Source organism: Brachyhypopomus gauderio, chromosome 19 (genome assembly GCF_052324685.1).
Source record: "Brachyhypopomus gauderio isolate BG-103 chromosome 19, BGAUD_0.2, whole genome shotgun sequence".
Lineage (NCBI taxonomy): Eukaryota > Metazoa > Chordata > Actinopteri > Gymnotiformes > Hypopomidae > Brachyhypopomus > Brachyhypopomus gauderio.
Window position 1 is genome coordinate 6,020,991 of NC_135229.1, and position 23,564 is coordinate 6,044,554.

The following is a 23,564-nucleotide window of genomic DNA, read 5'->3' on the forward strand; positions in this document are numbered from 1 at the left end:
ACCGATTTGTTTGTGGAAAGACCCGTGGTACAGAACCTAGCGACGACATGCCCTGTCACTTGTTCGTATGTGGTAACTTCATTAACGCGGGGACGGCGGGGTGCAGAAGGGAAATCAATGGTTCCTCCGCTCAGTGGGATAGATGTAATTATCCACAGATAAACACCAAGGCCCATCGATCATTTCAGTGCGCACTTGTCCCACACCTCTGAGACTGGAGCTCCCTTCCTTCCTACACTTCCGTCTGACATTTTAATAAACAAAAACTTCCCATTGAAACTTTGCTGGTATGTTAGTTTGGAGGGGTTATAAATGAATCTGGCAACACATCAAGGTGTACTTAAAGAACTAAACTCGTGACCTGCCTCTTTATGACTGTTACAGCCTGGATTCATGGAGACCCCAGGAAAGTGATTTACCCCACTGACAGCTCAGGTCAGTTTTGTGGACAGAAGGGCACACCCAATGCGTAAGTACCAGTATCCCTTTCAACCAATCAGAGACATGCATCTGTAGGATACATGTGTAGCTAAGCAACCTGTAGCCAATGTAACACCATTACTTGGCACCTCCTCTTTTTTAGCCAAATGGGCATGCTTAATCTTTCCTTGCTGATGCTGGCCATATTTTTGCCAACAAAACAATATTAAACGTTCTTTAGATTCCCAAGAACCTCCCACCCAACAAACTGCCTCCTGTGTTGAGCTGGCCATTGTGAAACCAGGAATGATTGGCAGCTCATAACCTCAAGCAGATTAAATAAAAAACTGGCTCATTAGCAGAGCTGGGGCACCACGATAAAGCATGTTGGTCGTGTGCAGCCGTGCAGGGGGGGATGTTTACTCTGTGCTGGTTTAGAGTGCTTGATCCATGTGGGGTGTAATTGGGCACTGTGTAACACTGAGGTTTTAAAGGATTACGCTCATGGAGGTTACATAGTGGCACGTAGATTGAATTCAGCCCTTGGTCTAAGTCATGAATGATGTTCAGGAGTATCGTGGGGGTGTGGGAGTTTTTCAGAACTTGATTAATGTTCTCAGTCCACCAATCCCACATTCTTACTTTACTTTGATTAATTAGAAGATGATTTAATCTAGATGATAAAGTGTTTGCACTTAGGAAAATGTAAAGGTTTTACATCAAAATGAGATGCCATGACTGTATGTTCTCCAAAGATAGCAGTCCTAACATCTTGATCCACACAGTTTCAAAAGGCCTCATTCTCTAAATGACTTTACTGACACCTACTGGCATAGAATATTCAATGCACACAGTTTACTTTAATTTAGGTTTGGCTAAGGCGGCATCTTAATGAACCTTGTTACTGTTAATCGTCTCCTGTTTACTTTAGGACAGCACCTCATTGATCTTCACTCCACTCGTGTTCTCCAGTTCCACTGCAGGGCAGCAAGTTTCTCCATGTGAGACGTTTGTGTCTCCCCTACCAGACACAAAGGACAACAGAACTAGAAATAGGATCACAAGGAGACAGGAAGGAGAAGGGCTGTGAAAACAGATCCTGGAGAATGGTAGCAGGGAATATATCAGCTAGGAAAACTCTCAGACATGGCCTTTATGTCAAACTTAATTTAGCTAATCAAATTCCGTTTTGCCTCGGGTGTGCTGCAGAGGGCGCTCCACTGGTGTTTGTACTGCGTGATACACAGCACTGCAGCCACCTTAGACCGGGATCAAAAAGCTTTGCTTTGGACCGTGTTCAAGCCTTGACATTTCCCTGAAAGCATCAGCTCATACCTACTGATCCATAGCATTCTCTCCCCACAGAAAGAAAACCATACTTTTCTACTTCAATATACTGAAATGTGCCAGCCCTGCAGTTTTGATAAACCTCCAGTGTCCTACTACCCAGGTACCAGACGCTTTTCACTGGGATGCTACAGTAAGTTTATTTTTGGCTTTAAACTCTTAAGCAGATCGATCATGCATGTGTTACGCTGCTGTTGCAGATGTGTGTTGAAAAGTGCCCGGACCGCTTTGCCACATACACAGATATGCAGCTCCAATACAGATTCAACAGAAGCCACTGGGAGTATTACAAGCAGTTCTGCAAACCAGGTTTCAACAACCCCAAGAAGGTACTCTCTCCTCACTGGGTCTGGGGGGAGAACAGTACTTTCCTGATCAATTGTGATTTCATTTTGGTCAATTTGAATCTTAAAATCCGAAATCATGTATCAGTTCTTAAGATCACATAAGTCTATGCATTTTGTCATATCTTTGAGAGCTAAGTCCTGCTGATGTTATAGTGACAACACTGTGTGAAAATAATGTGTATACACACACACACACACACAATACACACGATAAAGGTCAATGCACATACCCACATACATATATCTAATTTATATAAAATATATACAGTGCAAAATACCTTATATAGTTTTTATACAGACCAAATGTATACAGTACAATATTCAGTGTACAGTATGTTTGTGTATTTAGGTTTCAATAATTGGTATCTAAATTGGTATGGAGAAGTCCAGCATTGGCGCTAGTGTTTACCGGCGGAGTGTTTCTGGCAGTATCCGGTATCTTCATACAGTGTGCAGCCGGAGTGTGAGGAAGCGCTAATGATGCTGTGTGTGGTGCACTGGTGGTGTGGGTCTCCGATGGAGATTTAGTAGTGTGCTAGTATTAGTAGTGTGCTAGCATTAGCAGTGTGCTAGCATTGCTCCGAGCTGTGTTCTCTCTTTGCCGGGCCTTGGCCGGTACTCTCAGGGGTGCAGTGGTAAAACGTTTGGGAAGATCTGCCATGACAGGTTGAAGATGGCAGTGAGCGAGGGTGATGCCATCTTGAAGAAGGTCATCCCGTATGGTGTATGATTCTCTCTTTCTGGTGCCGGAATAAGCGTAGAATCGATTACACTTGTCCATGAGAGAGGTCTTGCTGAATGTTAATGGTAGGGGGTAATTGGATGGGATGGTCTGTAGTTTGTGAGGGTCTAGACACCTTTCCACATGTAGCAGTGGTCAGAGCTGTGGAAGCACTCCTCGACAGACACCTTGTAGGTGTGTCTGGCTTTCTTAATGCTTTACAGGTTGTTTCTGGCTGTGCTACGTGTCTCCGTATCACCAGATCTGAAAGCAGACTCACATGCTCTCAGCAGCAGGCGAACCTCGGCATTCGTCCAGGGCTTCCGGGCTTCAAGTGTCCCAAAGAGCCAATTATCCCTTAATCCCGTCTACAAGCAAGCTCCTGTCATTGTGCTTTTCAGACAGTGATTAGTGTAGCAAAAGTAACTGCAGCTTTGTGACATTGGTAGACTTTCATAATCAACATCTCGTTCTCTCTCTTTCTGGCCTCTGACACTCACAGAAAGTTTTTGTCTTCCTGTCTTAAGAAAAAAATATAGTAAGCTTTCAGCCAGTGCTTTGAAGAGCACTTTGTCTGTGGAAAGCTGTCATAGACCAAGTATATCTTGCCTCAAGCATGCGTGTGTGTGTGTGTGTCTGTGTGTGTGTGCGCGCTACATCCTTTTGTTCTATGCCCTAGAGACACAAGCAAGCAACGATGGTGTGCTGTGACAGTCTGATTGAAACGAGAACTCCATTGTAGCCAGCTGTGGGCTTTTAGAGGACTCTGAGCGAGGTGTTTTGTTGGCTGGATAACTGCGGTTTTCAGCATTGCTCTGGAGTGCTGTTCTCTTTAGTTTTTCTTGCTGATTGGCCAATTACAGAAAAAAAACATGCTCAGGCCTTCTGTGTACATGAAGCTGTTCCTGTTAATGACGCTTGTTGTAATGTAGGTGAGGACGCTGTCAAATCACAAACCAGGGACATATGTACTTGCGGAAACAGCAGGCATCGTCTCATTAGATTTGAACTTTACTAGAATCAGGACACTATACAGCCTCATACACACCAACACAGTCGTATGCACACACACAAGCAGTATGTATCTGTAGAGTGCTGCAGTAAAACTTACTACACTCACATGTGTATTTTAAAGTGGAAACGCTCGAACATCATGCAGCCACCATGATTAATTAATACTCTTGAATCAAACGAATACATAAAACTTATTCAAAATGAATACATTAACCTTATTGCTAACCGACCATTTGCACAGTACTTTGTGCTTGCCCTGGCCCCAAATGTCGGCCATTAAGAGGGGCGAATGATTCACTGCAGGACAGAAGAGAGGGCTGTGCATGGCGATGTTTCGGAACAAGCCCAACAGCCATAATTGCATCATTATGTTTTTGCACAGATAGAACATTGCAGAATGTCCTACTGCTATGTGCTGCCTGGGAAATATGTAAGAGAGTCCCTGTCTCTCTCTCTCTCCCTCTCTCTCTCTCTCCCTCTCTCTTTCTCTCTCGGTCTTTGTTAGCCTGTGGCTCAAGTCCTGCGTGATGAGGACTGCCCTTCAATAATAGTGCCCAGCAGACCATGTAAGTGTCCCTCCTAAATGCACACTACTCTGTGGTGTGTGTGTGTGTGTGTGTGTGTGTGTGTGTGTGTGTGTGTGTGTGTGTGTGTGTGTGTGCGTGTGTGTGCTTGGTGAGATTGTTTACCTGTGAATGTGAAGAAATAGGACTTGCTGATTTGGGGCAACAAAAGCACACATAAATGCACCTCAGTACGTCCAAATCTTAATAGGCTTTTAGAGAGAGAGAGAGAGAGAGAGAGAGAGAGAGAGAGAGTGTGTGTGTGTGTGTGTATACCTCCCCTCTGCTTCTACCACTACTAAGTCCACCGCACACTGACACACACTTGGTTTTTAGCCATTACTTTTGTCAGTCCCTGGCCAGAGCTTTACTTCTGTGTGTGATGTGTTTTAGCACCGACTGTCAAGCACAACTTAAAGCATCCTGCAGCTCCCTGCAGATTTAACACAACAACACGTTCCCTTCAGCAGGAGAGCTATCTTGAGGAAAAGAACCTTAAACAACAGTGGCGGGCCCGACTGTATGTGTTCTGGGCGCCATGACCTTTTCGGTAGAACACCTGTTACTGCCCGATACGACGAGTCTGTGTCTGTCAGCTTACCATGAGCCTCTCTCTGTTTTAATAAAGACTGCTCCAGCTACCCGAGGTTTAAAGCGGCGAGTGATAAAAGCAAAAGAGTATAAGCAGAATTTCCACTTTTGTAGACAGAACAGAGAGCGGTACCGTCGTTGAGTCTGGACAAATGGATCGTGACCGCACCTGATCAATTCAAAATGAATCCGCGTAACGAGGCGAAAGCCGGTGAGGTCCAGGGTGGCGTTCAGCAGGCCGATACCTACAGTCTTTACAGACAAATCGGGGTAAAGCAGTTTCTCAGCAGAATGTAACTGGTTTGGCTTCCCGCGGTTCTTCCACAGTCCTGCGCAGGTGTTTCCCAGCTTTCATCACCAGAAACGGCACGTTAACGGTCGGGAACAGAACCGCCTTCAGAGACGCGCTGGACACGGCACGGAGTGTGTCGGAACTGAGAGACGCAGCTAAGTGAGTCCGGTATACGTGCACAAACACTCGGGCCTGACTTAAACGTATACACTGAAACAATTGAACAAAAAATTAAAAAAATAGGTTGCAATGGTTAATTTTGTCGAGTAATATCCATAAAACATCAGCTCCCATAGGCTATAGTGGCAATCAGAGTGACATTGATCGGCATGAAATCAGTGCTGTATTTGGTTGGAGCAGATTGATGAAAATCTTCCTCCCATGTAGCAGAAACATTAACAAACAGAAATGATTGGAACGTTTGATTTTTTATCATTAAGGGTTCATGAGGATCAAAATGTTCTGACTGATAATAATTACATAATCGCTTTATCTAACAATGTTTTGTGTTTTAGTGTTTTATACCTTAGTCTATATTCTGCTAATTTATCCCCCCCTCTCTCTCTCTCACACACACACACACACACACACACAAACCATATCCAAACATTTGCAGTGCTATTACAGGTATAGTAGATGCCAAACAACTGGGCATGAAGATTGTGGAGGATTATACCAAATCCTGGTACTGGATTATAATGTAAGAAACTGAATTATAATGTTAAAATCTGAAATTTCTATTTTTTTTATTATTATTTCTCTAAAATACATGCAATGTTCACTATATTCCTGCTGTTTCACATAATTTTGCATAATGCTGGAAAATTACGGTTCAGTCCTTTAAGTAAACACTTAAGTGTTCCACCTCCAGTGTGTGTGAGTGTATTCTCTTGTGTACTGTGTTGGATATGCTCACCATTGTGTGTGTGTGTGTGTGTGTGTGTGTGTGTGTGTGTGTGTGTGTGTGTGGCAGCGGGCTTGTTCTAGCACTCATCATAAGTCTGATCTTCATCCTGCTCCTGCGGTTCACCGCTGCCTTCCTCCTTGGGTTCATCATCATCGCTGTCATCCTGCTTGTGGCCTACGGTGAGTGAGTGTGTATGAGAGAAATGGGGGATGTAGGGAGTGAATGAGTATGTGCTACAATAACACTGTAGAATCTGTTCTATGAATATAGTTATTTTGTATTGTATATCAGTAGCACATTTATATTTATGTGTGTGTGTGTGTGTGTGTGTGTGTGTGTGTGTGTGTGTGTGTGTGTGTGTGTATGTGTGTGTGTACCTTGTAGAATGTATGTTGTAAGGTTTTAGCTATAAAGCAGTTCCTTCATTGATTGTGGTTGTGGTGATGCAGTGCTTAGAGTAGCTGTCCTGTAGTCCATGCAGTCCGTCCATAGTGTAGTGTAGTGCTGTAGTGTAGTGAAGTGTAGGAGATGTGTAGTATAGTGTAGGAGATGTGTAGTATAGTGTAGGAGATGTGTAGTGCAGTGTAGGAGATGTGTAGTGTAGTGAAGTGTAGGAGATGTGTAGTGTAGTGTAGGAGATGTGTAGTGTAGTGTAGTGTAGGAGATGTGTAGTGAAGTGTAGAAGAGGTGTAGTGAAGTGTAGGAGATGTGTAGTGTAGTGAAGTGTAGAAGAAGTGTACTGTAGTGAAGTGTAGGAGATGTGTAGTGTAGTGTAGGAGATGTGTAGTGTAGTGAAGTGTAGAAGAAGTGTACTGTAGTGAAGTGTAGGAGATGTGTAATGTAGTGTAGGAGATGTGTAGTGTAGTGAAGTGTAGAAGAAGTGTACTGTAGTGAAGTATACTGAAGTGTAGGACATGTGTAGTGTAGGAGATGTGTAGTGAAGTGTAGGAGATGTGTAGTGTAGTGTAGGAGATTTGTAGTGTAGGAGATGTGTAGTGTAGTGTAGGAGATGTGGTGTAGTGTAGAAGATGTGTAGTGTAGTGTAGTGAAGTGTAGAAGAAGTGTAGTGTAGGAGATGTGTAGTGTAGGAGATGTGTAGTGTAGTGAAGTGTAGGAGATGTGTAGTGAAGTGTAGGAGATGTGTAATGAAGTGTAGGAGATGTGTAGTGAAGTGAAGTGTAGAAGATGTGTAGTGTAGTATAGTGTAGGAGATGTGTAGTGTAGTGTAGGAGATGTGTACTGTAGTGACGTGTAGGAGATGTGTAGTGTAGTATAGTGTAGGAGATGTGTACTGTAGTCAAGTGTAGGAGATGTGTAGTGTAGGAGATGTGTAGTGTAGTATAGTGTAGGAGATGTGTAGTGTAGTGTAGGAGATGTGTACTGTAGTGAAGTGTAGGAGATGTGTAGTGTAAGAGATGTGTAGTGTAGTATAGTGTAGGAGATGTGTAGTGTAGGAGATGTGTAGTGTAGTATAGTGTAGGAGATGTGTAGTGTAGTGTAGGAGATGTGTACTGTAGTGAAGTGTAGGAGATGTGTAGTGTAAGAGATGTGTAGTGTAGTATAGTGTAGGAGATGTGTAGTGTAGTGTAGGAGATGTGTACTGTAGTGAAGTGTAGGAGATGTGTAGTGTAAGAGATGTGTAGTATAGTATAGTGTAGGAGATGTGTAGTGTAGTGTAGGATATGTGTACTGTAGTGAAGTGTAGGAGATGTGTATGGTCCATGTCAGTTCCTCAGAGATGTAGACTCCAAGCTTACTTTGTCCACCAGGGTTCTGTTGGTCCATAGTGGTTGTGTATTCTACTACTATATGGTACTCATCTACACCCACCTACCCAACAACCATCTCCTTGGTCTTGAAGACATTCAAGAACCACATTGTTGACATCACACAATGATCCCAGCAACTCCACCTTACCCAAATAGACCACCTCATTGTTGCTTTAGATAAGACCTACCACAACATTGTCATGGGTGAATCTCACAGTGGCTGTTCACTGATGAGTGTAAAGAGAGTAGACCAAGGACACACTGGTGTTGAGGGTTAAAAGGGGTTGGAGATCAGATTTTCCATCTTCACCACTTGTGAGTCAGTCCAATAGGAAGCTCGGGACCCAGGATACAACGAGCGGCATAGACCCAGGTCACAGGGCTTGGTGAGCAGTCTGGTGGGAACAATAATATTGAACACTGAACTGTATTCAATAACCAGCAGGCACACATAGTTCCCCTTTCCAATGTCCAGATAGGAGAGAAGGTTATGGAGGACACATGAAACGCAATCATCAGTGCAAACTGAAGAGGGTCTACTGAGCAGGGCAGAGATGAGGAGATTATACATTTGAAGAGTTTCTCAAAGCACTTTATCACCACAGTGGTTAGAGCCAAAGGGCAGTGGTCGTTTAAGGATGCTGGTCGGGTCTTCTTGGGAACAGGGATGATGGTGGACATCTGATGGACATCATGATGGTGGATAGAGATGACAGAATGGGCCAGGGATAATGGGCTGGGGTTAGCTGGTCAGCGCATGATGTTATCACCTTCCCAGGGATGCCGTCAGGGGCTAGCAGTCTTACTGCATTTTACACGCCTCTGAGCTTACCTTCCACCACACTTTAAAATGGAGGGTTTGTGTGTGTGTTTGTGTTAGCGCTAGCTGTGATGCTAGCAATGCTACAGGTGATAAGCGTGCATAAAAAGCACTTATATTTTGTGTGTGTGTGTGTGTGTGTGTGTGTGTGTGTGTGTGTGTGTGTGTGTGTGTGTGTGTGTGTGTGTGCGTGCACGCGTACAATGGTCCTATAAACCTGTGTATGTTAACAGGAATCTGGCACTGTTACTGGGAGTTCACACATCTACGGGAGAGTCCAGGAGCAGACGTCACAATCTCAGACGTTGGCTTTCAGACGGACTTCAACATCTACCTACAGCTCAGCCAGACGTGGCTGGTCTTCCGTGAGTCTGTAATTATAATACAGACGTTCTATACTTCCTGCAACATGATTCAGCAGTAGGGGACGTTGTGCTAGCCTAATTAGCATTTATGTAAATGCTACCTCAAGGATTTAGCTGTTAGCTCTATTTTTGTATAAGACATCCCTTCAACCATCGCCTTGCACTGAATTCTAAAGTGTATTTTCTCCCTTCTCGGCCCTGACTGTGTGGTATGAATGTTTCTCTTCTCAGTGGTGTCTCTGGGATTGACTGAAGCTTCCATAGTTCTGATGTTGATCTTCCTGAGGAAGAGAGTACGCGTCGCCATCGCTCTGCTCAAAGAGGGCAGCCGGTAGGACTGTCCCATTTCCTGTCTCCTTGTCTCACTGTCTTCGTCTTTGTCTCTCTGTGTCTCACTCTGAAAGAGTGTGTGTCTCTGCTTGTTTCTCACGGTGACTCCTTCTTTCTCTCTCTCGTTTTCTCTCTCTGCACTCGACTTCGTGTATAATCCCTAACCTCCACCTCTTGACTCTGTGTCGTGCAGGGCCATTGGCTACATAATGTCTGCCTTGTTCTACCCGCTCATCACCTTTGTGCTCCTGGCGGTGTGTATCTCCTACTGGGCCGTGACAGCGGTGTATCCTCCTCGCGGTGACCTAAAAAACCCCTCAGAACCACACTTTGGACTCACAACCAAGGGTGCAACACACCGTTATCACACTTCAGGGCTCATGAATGGGGGAAGCGTAAATAGTTTCTTGGATTGCCGTAAAGCCCGAAGTCACTACGTTCCCAAATGCACAAATGCCTTGACCAAACGGCCGTACCTGAGTTTTCATTCATTCCTAAGCAACCGTGAAATAAAGAAGAAACAGATTAAGGCCTTTGCCGTGATGAAGGCCATTCCTTTACCAGCTTAAGGCACAGCACATAAAACGTGTGTGCGCGCGCGTGTGTGTGTGTTTGTGTGTGCATGTGTGTGGGTGCTTCTGTGTGTAGTCAGCATTTTGTGGAGTCTGACTACTCATAAATGCCTTATATGCACACTTCCATTTATCAGTGGAATGGTTGGTAATCTGTTCCCTAGTGTCCACATAAATAACAAAAGTCTGTCTTAACCTGGGATCATCGCCACAAAACAGCCACCTGCATTACATCAATAAATATCAATAAACAACCTTTTAACCCCAGTTGCCAACTACACAGCTACAAATCCTCCAGGTAAAAACATTAGAAATATGTTTAAAGCTGGCCACATACTTCAGACAGGCATACTTTCTGTGGTGAAATGATGTCTCAGTTTGCGTTTGAACGTGGTAATGCGTCTGCTGATCTTGAACAGAGCACTGTTCGTTGTGAAACCTCCCCCTCGCTGTGGTTCATCTGCATCTCACTGCCACTAGCAATGCTGATGTGTACAAAAATGCTGTGTTCAAAACGCCACAATATTCTACTACAGCAATATTGTAATGTTAATGTACTAGCTTGACATGTTTAGTGTGGTAATGTAGCATTGGACACAGCCCAGGTTCTTTATAAAAGCACCATTCCAAGCTGCATTAAGTTGGTACACTGCCAACTTAAGAATGAATGAGCGAGTGTGAACATTATTTGCACATTTCCAGACATAAAAATCTGAACACGAACTTAAGTTAGGGTAAATACATCAGCAGAACAAGGCCTCTTTGGTCTCTAATCTTTATCGAACACATTAGATCCAACTGTATTGCTGTTTACTACATTATTATGTTGTATATATTGTACAGTTTGGGATTTTGTCTGTAGCAGGTGCATTGAATGCAACAGTGGATAAAATATCATGCCAGGGCCGGCGCCAGAACATATACAGTGAGGGGGCACCAAAGTAGCGATTGTTGTAAAATAAATGGGTCTTATTTTTTACATTGAGGGGGCGGGACACCTCGCCTGAGGGGGCGACGCCCCCATTCGCCCCCCGTGGCGCCGGCCCTGTATCATGCTCTCCCCATCTCCATCAGACACCTGCAGACACCTGGAGGTACTTTTCAGACGAGATTCTTTCCGATTCTATACACGCTTTCCTTCGCACAAGACTCCATCATCCATCCACACTCACCATTGTGTACTGGTCACAGGCTCAGAGATGGGCTGTAAAAACATCAGCAGGACTGATTCCTAACAGAAGGCTTCAGCTCATAGATCCAGGAAAGGTCTTGGCAGATATATTCGGAGGTCGTGCAACCACAGCGAGCAGAATCATTATAACTTCGGCAAACTTCTCTCTACATACTTTTGAGTTCCTCTCGTACATGCATGAACGAAGACAAAGTCAGTGCGTCAGTGCCAGCAAAATAATCAAACGTTCTGCCCTGATGCCCGTGTCTGTCTGGACTTCAGTGAGATTTGGTGTGAAAACTACACAGATCTCCTCTCACTGTTCAAACCAGCCCACCAACCTTATCAGCTCCATCTGAGACCATCACATTTTCCCTCTTTACTGGATCAGTCTGGCGAGATTACGAAGCAGTCAGACATGACGAACCTGTTGCAGAGTTTTTGAGTCGCAGACGAAGGCTTCACTGTTAACAGTGTGTGCGGTCCTTCTGTTTGTTTTCAATGTCCTGTGTGGCCATCACTCCACAATCTGTTTAACCTGCTACTTCCATAAACTCATTTTCTGACCCTGATATGCTAGTTAGTGCTCAGCTACTGTGGACGTGTTTCTCCTTCTTTGTCCTTGTTCACCCTAACAATCACCTCATCGTTCTTCACCTCTGATCCTATTCTACAGATCATTAAGAATGAAACATACAGTAACACACAGATTTCATCAAAAAAAACTTGTAAACTGTGCCAAGTACTTTCAATTTCCGCTCGTTGGTCATATAATATGAACTTGTTAATATTTATTCATTTGTCAATGTTAGAATAATTAAACAAGAAATGTTCACTGTCAAAAGTATTTGCAGCAGATATTTTTACCTTAGACCAGAGCTCAGATATGACTTTTTTTTTAACTTGTCCAATATACAAATGGACTCTCATTCTTTGTCCAGTGTTACCAAATAAGCATTTAGGTTTTGATCAGACATGTGAAACCTATGCCTGTCTAGTGGTATAACCTGTATACCATATAATCCGCAGTGTTTTGTGCTCGTTTACTGTTATAGGAGAGTTATAGATTATAATCCAGGTTTAGTGTATTTGTGTGATTGATTGAGCTATGAAGTGGGCATAGCTGCACCGTTGTGGGCTTTGTCTGCTGTTGTATGAAATAATAGTTTTCTTGAAGAATTTCCTCGTATATATTCAGCAGGGAGTGTCCGTCTGCCTTCTCTCTCTTCCCTGCCTTTGCGGGTGTTGTGTCAACAGCTGTTGCCACCGGCAGCGTCGCTGTCATAGTGATCATGTATTCCACCTGTTCCCACAATATTTCTGTTGGTTTTCCCCACCCCAAGGTCCCAAGTCACAAAAACAATAGCTATACCTGGGATCCAGGATTTCTGCAACACAATAAAAAGGCATTTGTGTGGTGGAATCTCTCATTTATCGCCTCTATCAGCGTTTTCTTATGTATTTTCACTCCAAGATTTGATTTAACTGTTATTTTTAAGAGCTTCCCTGGCCTCGTAGGTGGGGATTGCGTCTGGTGCCGGGGCTGTTATTGACCTGCTACTCACATCAAATGCTCGAATGGCTCGTGGAGTGTCCCTGTCTAGCAGCCACCGATTTAGCGAAAGACTTACTAGTTAGTCTTCATGTTCCATATAAGCAGCAAGCACTCCCGTTTGTTCCACCAAGCTTTCTCTCTCTCTCTCTCTCTGTCTCTCTCTCTCTCTCTCTACATACACATTCTCTATACCTCAGCAGAATATTTGTTGCAAAACGGCAGTTCATTGACAAAAGTGTCAAATGTGCATGAGAAGGCAATTACAGTGGCAATCATCATTTGTAATTATCAGCCGAAATGGCATCATCAAACCAATGACAAACTTTAATATATCAATATATCAACAATGCAGAAAACCATGTTGTTTCCTCTGCTAACTACAACAAAACCTACGTCAAGTGAATATCTTTAAGGAATATCCTCTCATCGCCTTTCACCTGTTTTAACCCCTGATTGGTTGTTTTTCAGTAAAATTAGCTTTGTGCCTTAATTAAAATGAACGCAGCTTCCTGGCATCTTCCGGCGAAGCCGTCTATAAAGTCATGTCAGCCCAGCCCACCTGCAAATATGCCAACCACACCTGCAGTCTCAAAGTGAGTCCCTCCCTCTGGATTCTCTACATCAAATATTGAGAGGAAAAAAGTGATGTTTTCATCATCATGTACTTTCAAGGTGGATATTAGCTTACAATTTGGTTAATATGTTGAATTTTAGTTGAAAATCTGCTCAAAATTATATCCTCTGAGATTTTCATTGTTAACATTTAGAAAATTTAACTGAATCTTAGCCAAAAACTTAGCAATCTGATGTTAAATCAACTTAGACCCTAAAACATTTATCCCAGAGGGTAGTAATCATGCATGTCATCTATTATTTTTAACTAAATAATTACTCATTTGATTTATGCTTATTCCTGCTACTTTTATGTGCCTGGTGTGGGTATGTCTGCATTTGTGTGTGTGTGTGGGGGGGGGGGTTCTCTCCAACAGACTTTCAACAGCACCAACGTCACTAAAGAATGCCCGGGAGCTCAGTGTCTCTTTGCTTTCTACGGAGGAGAGAGTGTGTATCACCGCTCCATCCTGCTCCTGCAGCTCACCAACCTCCTCATCTTCCTCTGGCTGGTGAACTTCACGCTCGCTCTGGGCCAGTGCACCATCGCCGGAGCCTTCGCCTCCTACTACTGGGCCAGGAGGAAACCCGCCGACATCCCGCCGTGCCCCGTCCTCTCCTCTTTCGCCCGAGCCTTACGGTAATGTGGTGACCTTCATACGGGGCAATCGCCAGGATCCCAGATTCAGCATCCAGAAATGTGTGTTTGTGTGTTTGTGTGTGTGTGTGTGTGTGTGTGTGTGTGTGTGTGTGTGTGTCTCGCCTGCAGATTTCACACGGGATCTCTTGCCTTTGGTTCCCTGCTCTTAGCTTTCGTTCAACTCGTTCGGATTGTTCTAGAATATCTGGACCACAAGCTAAAAGGTATGTGTGTTTTGTTTGTGTCTGTGATAATCTACTGCTAGAGCTCAGTGTGAGTGACCGGCACACAAGGCACAGGGTCTGTTTCAAGCTGATAAATATTACTCAATAAAAAGTTAATTAAATCATATGTGTTATCAACTTAGAATATCATGCAACCAATGTCCATACTTGTGTTCATCGTGGTGGAGGGAAGCTCCATCACACTCAGAAAACGTTAAACTGTTTATTAATCAATAGAGAAGCACAAAATGCCTTAAAGAGTCACTGTGGTTTATTGGCAATATCATGTACAGGCCAAATTCAGAGCATGTGCGTGCGTGTGCGTGCGTGTGTGTGTGTGTGTGTGTGTGTGTGTCCAGGAGCTCATAATGTCTTTGCACGGTTCCTGCTCTGCTGTCTAAAGTGCTGCTTCTGGTGCCTGGAGCGCTTTATTCGCTTTATGAACAGGAATGCCTACATCATGGTGAGAATCCATACACCCCCTAACGCCCGCCTGGCTCGTGCATTAAAGCATAAAGTACAACATAATCTCCTCACAACACACACAAGGTGAAATTTGATCCTAGATCGCCATCTATGGGAGGAACTTCTGTACATCAGCCCGGGATGCATTCTTTCTGCTAATGAGGAATGTGGTAAGGTAAGGATGTTTTGATGTAGCCACTTTGCAGATGAAGTTCCCTTCACCGTCGAATCTTATCTCGGGTGTGATTTCTCTCCTTGACCACAGGGTGGCAGTGCTGGACAAGGTTACCGACTTTCTGCTATTTTTAGGGAAACTGTTAATAGCAGGGAGTGTGGGTAAGTTTTGTCATTTCTCTTCAGAAATTTATATTCCTATATAACTATTTTTTTATTTTGTTATATGTACATTTGTTTTTTACGCTCTGTATATTACTGTTTGCATTATATAACTATACAGTGTTGTGTGATATAAGCTATATGGATCTTAGCAATAAATCAAATACTAAAATTGAACAAACTGGTTGGCTTGAGATTTTAATAAATAAGGTCCAGATACACCAAAGCAAGACATACTCTTTGTTTTCAGTAATTCATTAAAATGTTATCTCATATAAGTTCTAAAACATTAATCAGTCAGTAAGTCAATGGCGGATGCTACTCCACGTGTCCCTGCACTTGTCTTCTTCCACCACTAGAGGGCATGTGTATCACAACATACTGTGCTGAACCGCTCTATACGCTCGTGTGTGGATCCTATTTGATCCCGTCGTGTTTTGCAGGTGTCATCGCCTTCTTTTTCTTCACACACAAAATACCCGTCATTCAAGAAGAAGTTCCTGAGTTGAACAACTACTGGGTGCCTCTCTTGGTAAGGAAACTTGCCTCCGTGGTTTTGATGTATTTTGACACCAGCGTTCTCGCTCTTCTTTGACGACTCTTCTTTCTCTCACTGGCAGACGGTTGCGTTCGGGTCGTACTTGATCGCACATGGTTTCTTCAGCGTCTATGCAATGTGTGTGGACACCTTGTTCCTTTGCTTCTGTAAGTGTCTTCTCACTATTATATCTTTTAAAAACTCACGTTACTATATCTTTTTAAAAATCTTGTGACCGATGGAAGTTCTTATAAAAACAAAAGAAACTGGAAAACACTGAATCTAAAAGCGTCTGTGTTAGTATTGTCAAGTTAAGGAAAGCCCTAGAGATTGGAAAGTACTCAGGAATTGGACAGTTGGCTACGCTTAGACTGGGCATTAGGTGTTATGATATGGACTTTTGTAAAACTTTGTAACACCTTCTGAAAAAAGCGCAAAACATTATCATTAATCTTAACAAGTAGCATGTTATTTGTGTGATTATATTTACTGTACCATTTTTTTTTTAGCTGATTATCTTATTCGCAGCATTTCACTCAGTTCTGGAGCCATGTGCTCCGTTTCAAAGCTTGTTCACATGTCACCACTGCATGGGCCTGTTGGCCTGTTGACCTCTCCTCACCTCCTCGCCTCCCTCTGTTCCCACTCCACGCCAGGCGAGGACCTGGAGAGGAACGACGGCACGCCAGCGAGGCCGTTCCTCATGTCCCCCGGCCTGCACGGCATTCTGGGAGGTATCGAGCAGAGTCCCAAGAAGTCCCGGGCGTAGGTGTTGTACCAGGACCTCTGTAACCCCGCCACAAGGGAATAGCTTTACTCATCAGCGGTACATAGCATGCTTTAACCCTCATCCCGCAGCCGTTATGGACTATGGCCGCCCTGTCGCGTACTGTAATATAAATCAAATGCACTAAAGCTGTGAGGAAGAGGAGCGTTTGCTTCCTTGAGAGAGGAGACTGATGGTGCTATGCACTGAAGCCCCACCCCCCATCCAACCACATGGAGTGGACAGTGACCTGTCTGGCTCATCGCCTGTCCCGATTCGTCGTTCTGCCTCTTGCTGTTGAATGCTGCCTTATCCTATCGCTTCTGCAGAGCCGTGACGTGATTGGCCGTTCACGGGACTTTGTGATGTCGACGGAATTCTGTGACATCATACGAAGTTGAATCTGTGGTGGAAACGCAGTTTTTGGATTGAAGGAAATGGGCGAGACCGTTAGCATTTGGCTAAGGGATCGTGAGTGATCCGTTCCCGCTATTTTAAAACCGCCAGCCTCATGCACTGAGCAGATGCACTTCTACTGTACTTCAACCCTCTTTGTGAAACACAGTGTTAATACAACAGTCCTAGTGGAAGCTCATTGGGTTGTGTGCTCAATTACAAGAAAACCGTACCCAAAACTTAGCACCTACCCCAGACGATAAATCTCAAATATCTACCAGTATTTATCTACGTTCTATGATTTCCAATTCCCACACAGGAAAAGATGCAGTAGCTCTAAAAGGTTATGGTGCTATGATGGAAAATTTAAACTGACCAAGTTGGTCATAAACACCACTACGTCCTTTTTGATATAAAGGAGCAGTCATTCTCAGAGGAAGCCCATGTCTAAACTACTGCTGGCATTATATAACTTTTTTTTCCCCCAATTCAAGGCGTTATAAACTGTAGGTTTTTAGTTTTGTGCTTCAAATCAGTGAGATTATATATAAACATTATTTTCATGTCTTCCACCTAAGACCAAAGGAATTTACATATGGCTAATTCATATTGCTAGCCAAGACTTCCTAAGGTCTAAGCAGTTTTACAGTGGCAAGGTTCTGCATTTGTTTGATAAACCCCAGAGACAATGTATGCACCTGGAATCTTTTGGAGGGGTGGCTTTCTTTTGCCAGTATTCAACCATGGTACAATTCTGCCTTACCTCGGACAAAGGGTCCTCTTTCAATTACAGTATAATGTAGACAAGTAGGTATGAGTCATGTAAATAAACTATAAATGTTTTTATATTTAATATGTATATTCTATATAATCAGTTGTACTGTATGTACATAGGTTAATGACTCGATAATCACTGTACAGCTGGAGTCTGCTGACACAAAGGGCTTTCAAATGAGTTTTTCCATCTTGATCAGCTCAGTCATCTTAGATGTTCGATAATTTGCAGCCTGCAGTGGGATGATGGGTCTGAACACCCCTCAGAGCGAGAGGCCATCATACTGCACCTTCAGTCCAGAGCAGAACAATCCTTCGGCTTACGCTCCTGCTCCGAAAGCCGTGCTTTGATTCCATACCCATAGATCCTTTATCCTTAGAGCTCTTTTAGGAAAGGGGGGGGGGGGGGGTCAACTTGGGAAATCGTTTTCCTCTGCAAGGATGTCGAAGCCATTTAGGTTTGTTTGTTCTAGGAGGTGTAGGTTTTAAGTGCTACAGTTTTTAAATGTTGAATCAATGTTTGTTTATTTGGGGGGGGGGGGGGGGGGGGGGGTTTGTATTTTTTGGGATGGGTATTTAAAAGTATTTGTATCTTTTGTACCACCAAGATTTTTTTAAACAAATAAAAATGTAAAAGTACTGCCAAAGAAAATTCACAAAGTCCTCTGACATGTCCTGAAACTGAATTTATAAAGCAGTTCATTCTTTAAGTATAAATACATGCACTCAGGACCAATCTTTATAAAAGTTCTCCATACACCAGTAAACTACCTTTCATTAGTATTGCTCCAAAATGGGTCATGCCTCCCGCTATTAAAAAAGTACTTCTGAGCAGCAGGTAATTTTGCTGTTGACTACATACATTTCTTACAATAAAAACCTCACACATAAAACTTGAAAGCAGCAATAGGCCTCATTTGTCTATCTTAAAAAAAAAAAATCCCGCTTGTTTAAAATGAACATCGTACCCCCAGGACACGCACACTTAAAACCAGTCTAAGCACTCAAAACACCTGAACCACAGGATGAGTGTTCGGCAAGTCCGACACGCCAGCAGTAGCCCAAAGCAAAGGATCAGTCTCCCATAAAAATGTCCTACAACAATCATTCAGATTTCTCATGGCTCCAAAAATTCACTCAAGGACACACACACTGTATGTACTTAAAAATAATGTAAACATACAGGTGTCGACAATTACTCAAGACCTTTTTAAGCCATCCAAACTATTACAGAGCCAGACTTTCTTGCCCTCTATTTTTGTCCAGCATTATTTGGGTCTCATCTTGGTCATTCATATCCAGACAAGAATCAGCCACTTAACCAGTAACTGGCAGTTTCTTAACAGAATATAATTTATTACATATGAAAATATGGCCCATCAACTTCTACCAAAACTGATGCTACAAGAAAAGACATGAATGCCGCGAGATTCACATTCACCTCTGAAGTAAACTAGAAACGTTTCCAGTACTCAAGTAGCAACTGAACACATCACACAAGGCCAAAACTTGAGAACGCATCAGATGCACCGTGACAACTGCACAAACCCCGTGCGAACGCAAACACGGAAAAAACATAATTCATTAGCACAATTAAATGGAGCGGTTACCCTGCAGGCATCAGCAATCACACTTTTATTGGCTTTTCTTCAGCTTCAATGTGTTCCAGACTCAAAACAAATATGGAACTGTGCACCACAAACTAAAGACTTCCCTCATTCATTTATTTTAAAACAAAGTGCTCAGTCACATACAAGAAATAAATTAAATGCGGTGTATTTAACCATTTTATATATAGATATGTATATATTAAACAAACAAAAAAAAAAACCTTCAGCCTTTTATAATGTACATTGAAATCTTTGACCATTGCAGGGCAGACATCCTTCAGTATCTGCCCACGAAAGGTGAAGCAGTTTGGGTCTTGGTGCAAGACTCGGTCAACAGAATGGGTGGGAATTCCTCACGCTACCCTCTGACCTTATTGGTAGAGTGGCTACAGTGGGCGCTGCGATTGGCTCAGGCATGGCTGATGGGCAGCTGCGTCATCGAATGGGGTAGAAGAGGCTGGAACACCAGCGATGTTGGAGATTGAACTGCAGGACAAAAAGGATGGACATTAAAAAGGAAGATCGATCCAAAATCATCATAACGTCAGAAACCTAAAACCTCAGGGTACACACAGCAGGAGAGATTTGGATCCCCCCCCCCCCCCCCCCCCCAAAAGGACACATTACAGAATAGGATCCATATCAAAGCAAAATACAGAATGCCTGAAAAACCAGGTCATAACTTACCATCCATATAGGAGTGCAGGGTAGTGAGCATTGAGGTGTCTACAGGGGCAAATGCGGTGTATTGCACCTCCTCCATCAGAGGAGGAGAGAGTCTGCCCGGCTGCAGAGAGGATACGGGGGCTGCGGAGGAATGGTTCGGACTCACATGCTTCTTATGACGAGCCCGGCAGTTCTGGAACCAAACCTGGGAAATTAGGAAAATCAATAAGTTAATCAGTCCGATCCCCAATGGTTGGCACCGTATATGATCAGAAGACACAGTTCATATGGTCATTTCTGTAACATTTTAGACAACACAGCACTGCACATGAGTTTCTGTGCATCCGCTGATAGAACTGTGGAGCACACGTTTACTGGGAGTTATAATAACATGATAAATGTTGGGGACTTTAAATTCATCCATCCAACCAATTAAGCTTCACCAAAACAGCAAAAACTCAAGTTTCAAATTACTTCAGCAGTTATATTTCGGCGTATACGAGGTTCAAGCCGCGTCGTACCTGTATCACTCTGCGGCTAAGGCCAGTCCTTTCAGCTAGCTTCTGCAGCGTCTGGGCGTCTGGGTTGTTGTCCTGAGCAAACTGAGCCTGCATCACCTGCATCACAACCCAAATGTGCATGTCGTGAGACACACACACACACACACACACACACACACACACGTGCATGCATGCAAATACATGCAATGCAACATAAAGCACAACACTGGGAATGATTGTCTCCGTTACGGACCTGTAACTGGTCAGCAGTGAAGCTGGTACGTGCTCTTTTGGCAGGCTTGGGCTGGTTTACCTCTTGTTCAGAAGGTACAGCACCTTCTACATTGACTCCTTTTCCTGGAGAGCAAACAGAACGCAATATGGGTTTTAAAGCAACCAGCAACAAGGGACTAGAACAAGGGAACATAGCCCTTTAGTTGCAGTAGACAGAAGGCAATGTAGTTTGCGGGAAACATATTGGGACGGAACCGGAAACAACACGTATAGATGCTGCAAACAAATACTGATGGGACATGTGGCAAAACCCAAAAAATATTTTAATAACATTTTAAAAAATTAAAAAAACTCCAGACTCTCAAATCCAAAAGTGCTAACCATTTTCCATGGCACGTTTCAGGTTGTCCAGCATACAGTCGTAGTGAACACGGCACAACACCCTCTCCTCCACCAGGGCAAACTCCTCTCCCGTAGACAGCTGCCGCTTGCAGGAGAAGCAAGCAAAACAAGCCAGGTGGTAGGTATTCCCTTTGGCTCTACGAACCCAGTCGTTTGAATGGATATTCCTGCCGCAGTGAGCACAACGTGTCCCATATTTCCTAAAAATATATATATATAATATAATAAATCAAACTATGCAATTCAATACATGAGGTGCTGAACAATTAACGACGTTAAGGAACTGCATTTCAGAAACAACTCCAGAAATACGGCTCGTGCCCGACAATTAAGGCCGTTTTACTCAAAATTAACAACGCTGACAGCAATGTGCCATTAACTCCGTCGTTCAAAAACAGACCAAAGTTACCTGAAGTAGTCGAGTTTACAAAATATCTCCTTCTCTTTAATGTAGCAGCTAATGTGTCTCCCAAGTGACGTTTGGCACACGCTGCAAGAAAGGCATCTCACGTGCCAGCACATATCGTTTACCTGAAAAGGTTGAGACAAACTACAATATACACCAAAGTATTTATAAAATATCGAGAGAAACAGGCGGCACACGAGTTTACTTGGATACAAGTAATGTGTAGTGGTGTGTAAAGATTGTTCTAGATATTTGTAAGCCAAAAAAGGGTGTTTTTTGAAGTTTTGGCAACAGTAGCTTAGCCGGTGTAGCCAAGTTATCATTATCACGCCAAGTTCAAGACTCCGAGACGCCCTCGTCCATTAGAGGACTCGCTTTTCCATAACACCACCGTAACTCGTAAAATAGCCGTAAAATTACAATTTTGTATTGCTTTTTTGCAATTCCTACCTTGAGCAGGTATTTGTCTACTATCTCAATCCCACAACTGGTACAAATGGCTCTCTCCGTCATTGCATGTGGTGAGGCGGTGGGTGACAACGAGGACGACGATGAACACGATACTTCTTCAAATAGGTCTTGTGTTGAGCTCTGAATAAAAAAACCAAAATAAAAAAAAAAAACAGTAAATGCATAAACGAATTTGATAAAACTAACCTGATGCTTACACGTTAGATGGTTTGCAACCAGTCAGTGCTCCTACTAAAACCATCAAACTGACTTCCCTTGACGGCATTGTGACAATATCCCTTTAAACAAAAAAAGAAAATACCATACTACTAAAAAAAAGTCTACATTTTGGAAATATTTAATACCAATTCGTTTCCGTCTTGAGCTTCCAGGAGTGTGTGTGGTGTGCAGAGGGGTTCCCCCTCGCAGCCTTCGGGCATGTCGAGAAATAAAGTGTAAGCGCTTGAGGCGGACGCGACCCTTTGACGACCGAACCGCCTTTTAACCTCTGCTGCCGACCCATTAACGTCCACTTGCCTTTTCACCATGACAACCCGGCCAAGTATTAATGGCTCGGTATTATAGACACGAACCCTGAATTATATATAAAAAAACACAGACGGCTCTTGAAGTAATGACCACCCTCTTTAGAGACGAATTCGTATTAAACGGCGTTCAATTGCGTGTGCGCGGTCGTTTAGCAAACTGACAGGGCGCTCCGTAATTCAAACTGCTACCACACGGTTTTTATCGAACAACTTGCACCTCCATTTTTTTTACCACCTAAAGGAGCGAAATCTGAGGGGGGAAATGAACAAATCCACTGGGACATGAGCAAGGCGTAAAATGATAGCGATCCAAACTCTTAACAGCTCCATCAGTGTGGATACGTGTGTCCATTTTACGGGAAAACTAGACACGAGTACAGAGATAACAGCTTTATCGTCCTGCTCACCTTTATAGGTTCTTTAGTAAACCGTGTCCCTATTAAAATGTGGGTTAATTGCAGGAATGGACTGAAAAGCGAGTTTTTTTTAAGATTGTAGTTCAGCAGATAGACGGAGGCGTTACAAGTTTACCACTTACTGAGTTCTTGGCCGTTTTGACTCGGTTACTGCACTCTTCCACCGTGGGGCCGTGAGGTGTTTGTTCATGTTTCCAGTACATTGTCTGGTTCCCAGGTTCAAGATGTGGCTATACTTGGCTTTCTGGACAACATGGCTAAATATATTCCTGCGACTGTCTCTGCGTCGACTCCATACTTTAATGATAACTTTTGTTTTCGTGAGTGAGGGTGGAACTTTTCCTGGCGATTCTGGTACTCCCCTAGCCGCCCCTCCGGATTTACACCGCCTTTGATTTGGACCGTGAAAAGTGGAAGATATCGACCTTTTTGCGGCGCAAAACTTTCCTCCGTTCTCCATTGATTTCTGCAGTTAGATTGATTGTGGCTATGATAAACAAACAAGCCTTTCTTCCAAGAACTACACACAACAGGTTTTATTTATCGTCACTTCGTTGAGGATAAAATAATATGATACGAGGTGAACCGTTAAGCCGTTCGAGTTTCTAGTCATTACAGCTGTTGTCATTTGATTTGTTTAAATAATAAAAATCTGCCCATTAGAATTAACTATTGACATCTGAGGGAAAGACTGGACGGCGTTTCCTATCGTTAGTCACCTGAATTTGCTTAGTGGTGGGTGATTTGACGAAAAGGTTTACTAGTTTAAAGTAATGTTATTTCTTTAGCATCTTTCG

At 43.3% G+C, this 23,564-nt stretch overlaps 2 protein-coding genes across 4 annotated transcripts in view; one reads left to right on the forward strand and one right to left on the reverse strand.

Annotated features, from left to right (window-relative positions):
* slc44a5a (solute carrier family 44 member 5a) overlaps positions 1 to 17,935 on the forward strand; it is a 63,364-nt gene extending 45,429 nt beyond the window's left edge. For both annotated transcript variants that reach the window (XM_076981082.1, XM_076981083.1), the window contains 19 exons: positions 385 to 469; positions 1,786 to 1,870; positions 1,968 to 2,096; positions 4,355 to 4,415; positions 5,331 to 5,454; positions 5,912 to 5,995; positions 6,269 to 6,381; positions 9,025 to 9,156; positions 9,388 to 9,487; positions 9,680 to 9,772; positions 13,290 to 13,377; positions 13,774 to 14,036; positions 14,166 to 14,260; positions 14,620 to 14,723; positions 14,827 to 14,900; positions 14,991 to 15,061; positions 15,505 to 15,593; positions 15,682 to 15,766; positions 16,256 to 17,935. In XM_076981082.1, coding sequence (XP_076837197.1) covers positions 385 to 469; positions 1,786 to 1,870; positions 1,968 to 2,096; positions 4,355 to 4,415; positions 5,331 to 5,454; positions 5,912 to 5,995; positions 6,269 to 6,381; positions 9,025 to 9,156; positions 9,388 to 9,487; positions 9,680 to 9,772; positions 13,290 to 13,377; positions 13,774 to 14,036; positions 14,166 to 14,260; positions 14,620 to 14,723; positions 14,827 to 14,900; positions 14,991 to 15,061; positions 15,505 to 15,593; positions 15,682 to 15,766; positions 16,256 to 16,368 — 1,988 coding nt within the window. In that variant the 3' untranslated portion in view covers positions 16,369 to 17,935. The remainder of the gene's footprint in view (positions 1 to 384; positions 470 to 1,785; positions 1,871 to 1,967; positions 2,097 to 4,354; positions 4,416 to 5,330; positions 5,455 to 5,911; positions 5,996 to 6,268; positions 6,382 to 9,024; positions 9,157 to 9,387; positions 9,488 to 9,679; positions 9,773 to 13,289; positions 13,378 to 13,773; positions 14,037 to 14,165; positions 14,261 to 14,619; positions 14,724 to 14,826; positions 14,901 to 14,990; positions 15,062 to 15,504; positions 15,594 to 15,681; positions 15,767 to 16,255) is intronic.
* A 279-nt stretch (positions 17,936 to 18,214) lies between these two features.
* Positions 18,215 to 23,376, reverse strand: lhx8a (LIM homeobox 8a). Of its 2 annotated transcripts, none has more exons than XM_076981084.1 (8): positions 22,169 to 22,771; positions 21,804 to 21,944; positions 21,357 to 21,478; positions 20,927 to 21,147; positions 20,565 to 20,668; positions 20,333 to 20,428; positions 19,833 to 20,016; positions 18,215 to 19,631 (listed from the first exon to the last, which is right to left on the reverse strand). In XM_076981084.1, exons 1-8 carry the CDS (start codon positions 22,349 to 22,351, stop codon positions 19,555 to 19,557), a joined length of 1,128 nt encoding a protein of 375 aa, XP_076837199.1. In that variant the 5' UTR covers positions 22,352 to 22,771; the 3' UTR covers positions 18,215 to 19,554. The 2 variants fall into 2 exon arrangements, with proteins under 2 accessions (XP_076837199.1, XP_076837200.1); XM_076981085.1 differs by lacking the exon at positions 22,169 to 22,771 and adding an exon at positions 22,890 to 23,376 and having other exon boundaries at positions 18,216 to 19,631.
* Between the last annotated feature and the right edge of the window lie 188 nt (positions 23,377 to 23,564).

Bases quoted from the DNA above. Each gene is read 5' to 3' on its own strand.
- lhx8a (XM_076981084.1), bottom strand. From the start codon at position 22,351: ATGGTGAAAAGGCAAGTGGACGTTAATGGGTCGGCAGCAGAGGTTAAA. The intron at 21,945-22,168 runs GTATTAAATATT...TTTTTTATTCAG, and splicing joins CTCAAGACGGAAACGAATTG to AGCTCAACACAAGACCTATT. The intron at 21,148-21,356 runs GTAACTTTGGTC...ATATATTTTTAG, and splicing joins TGTAAACTCGACTACTTCAG to GAAATATGGGACACGTTGTG.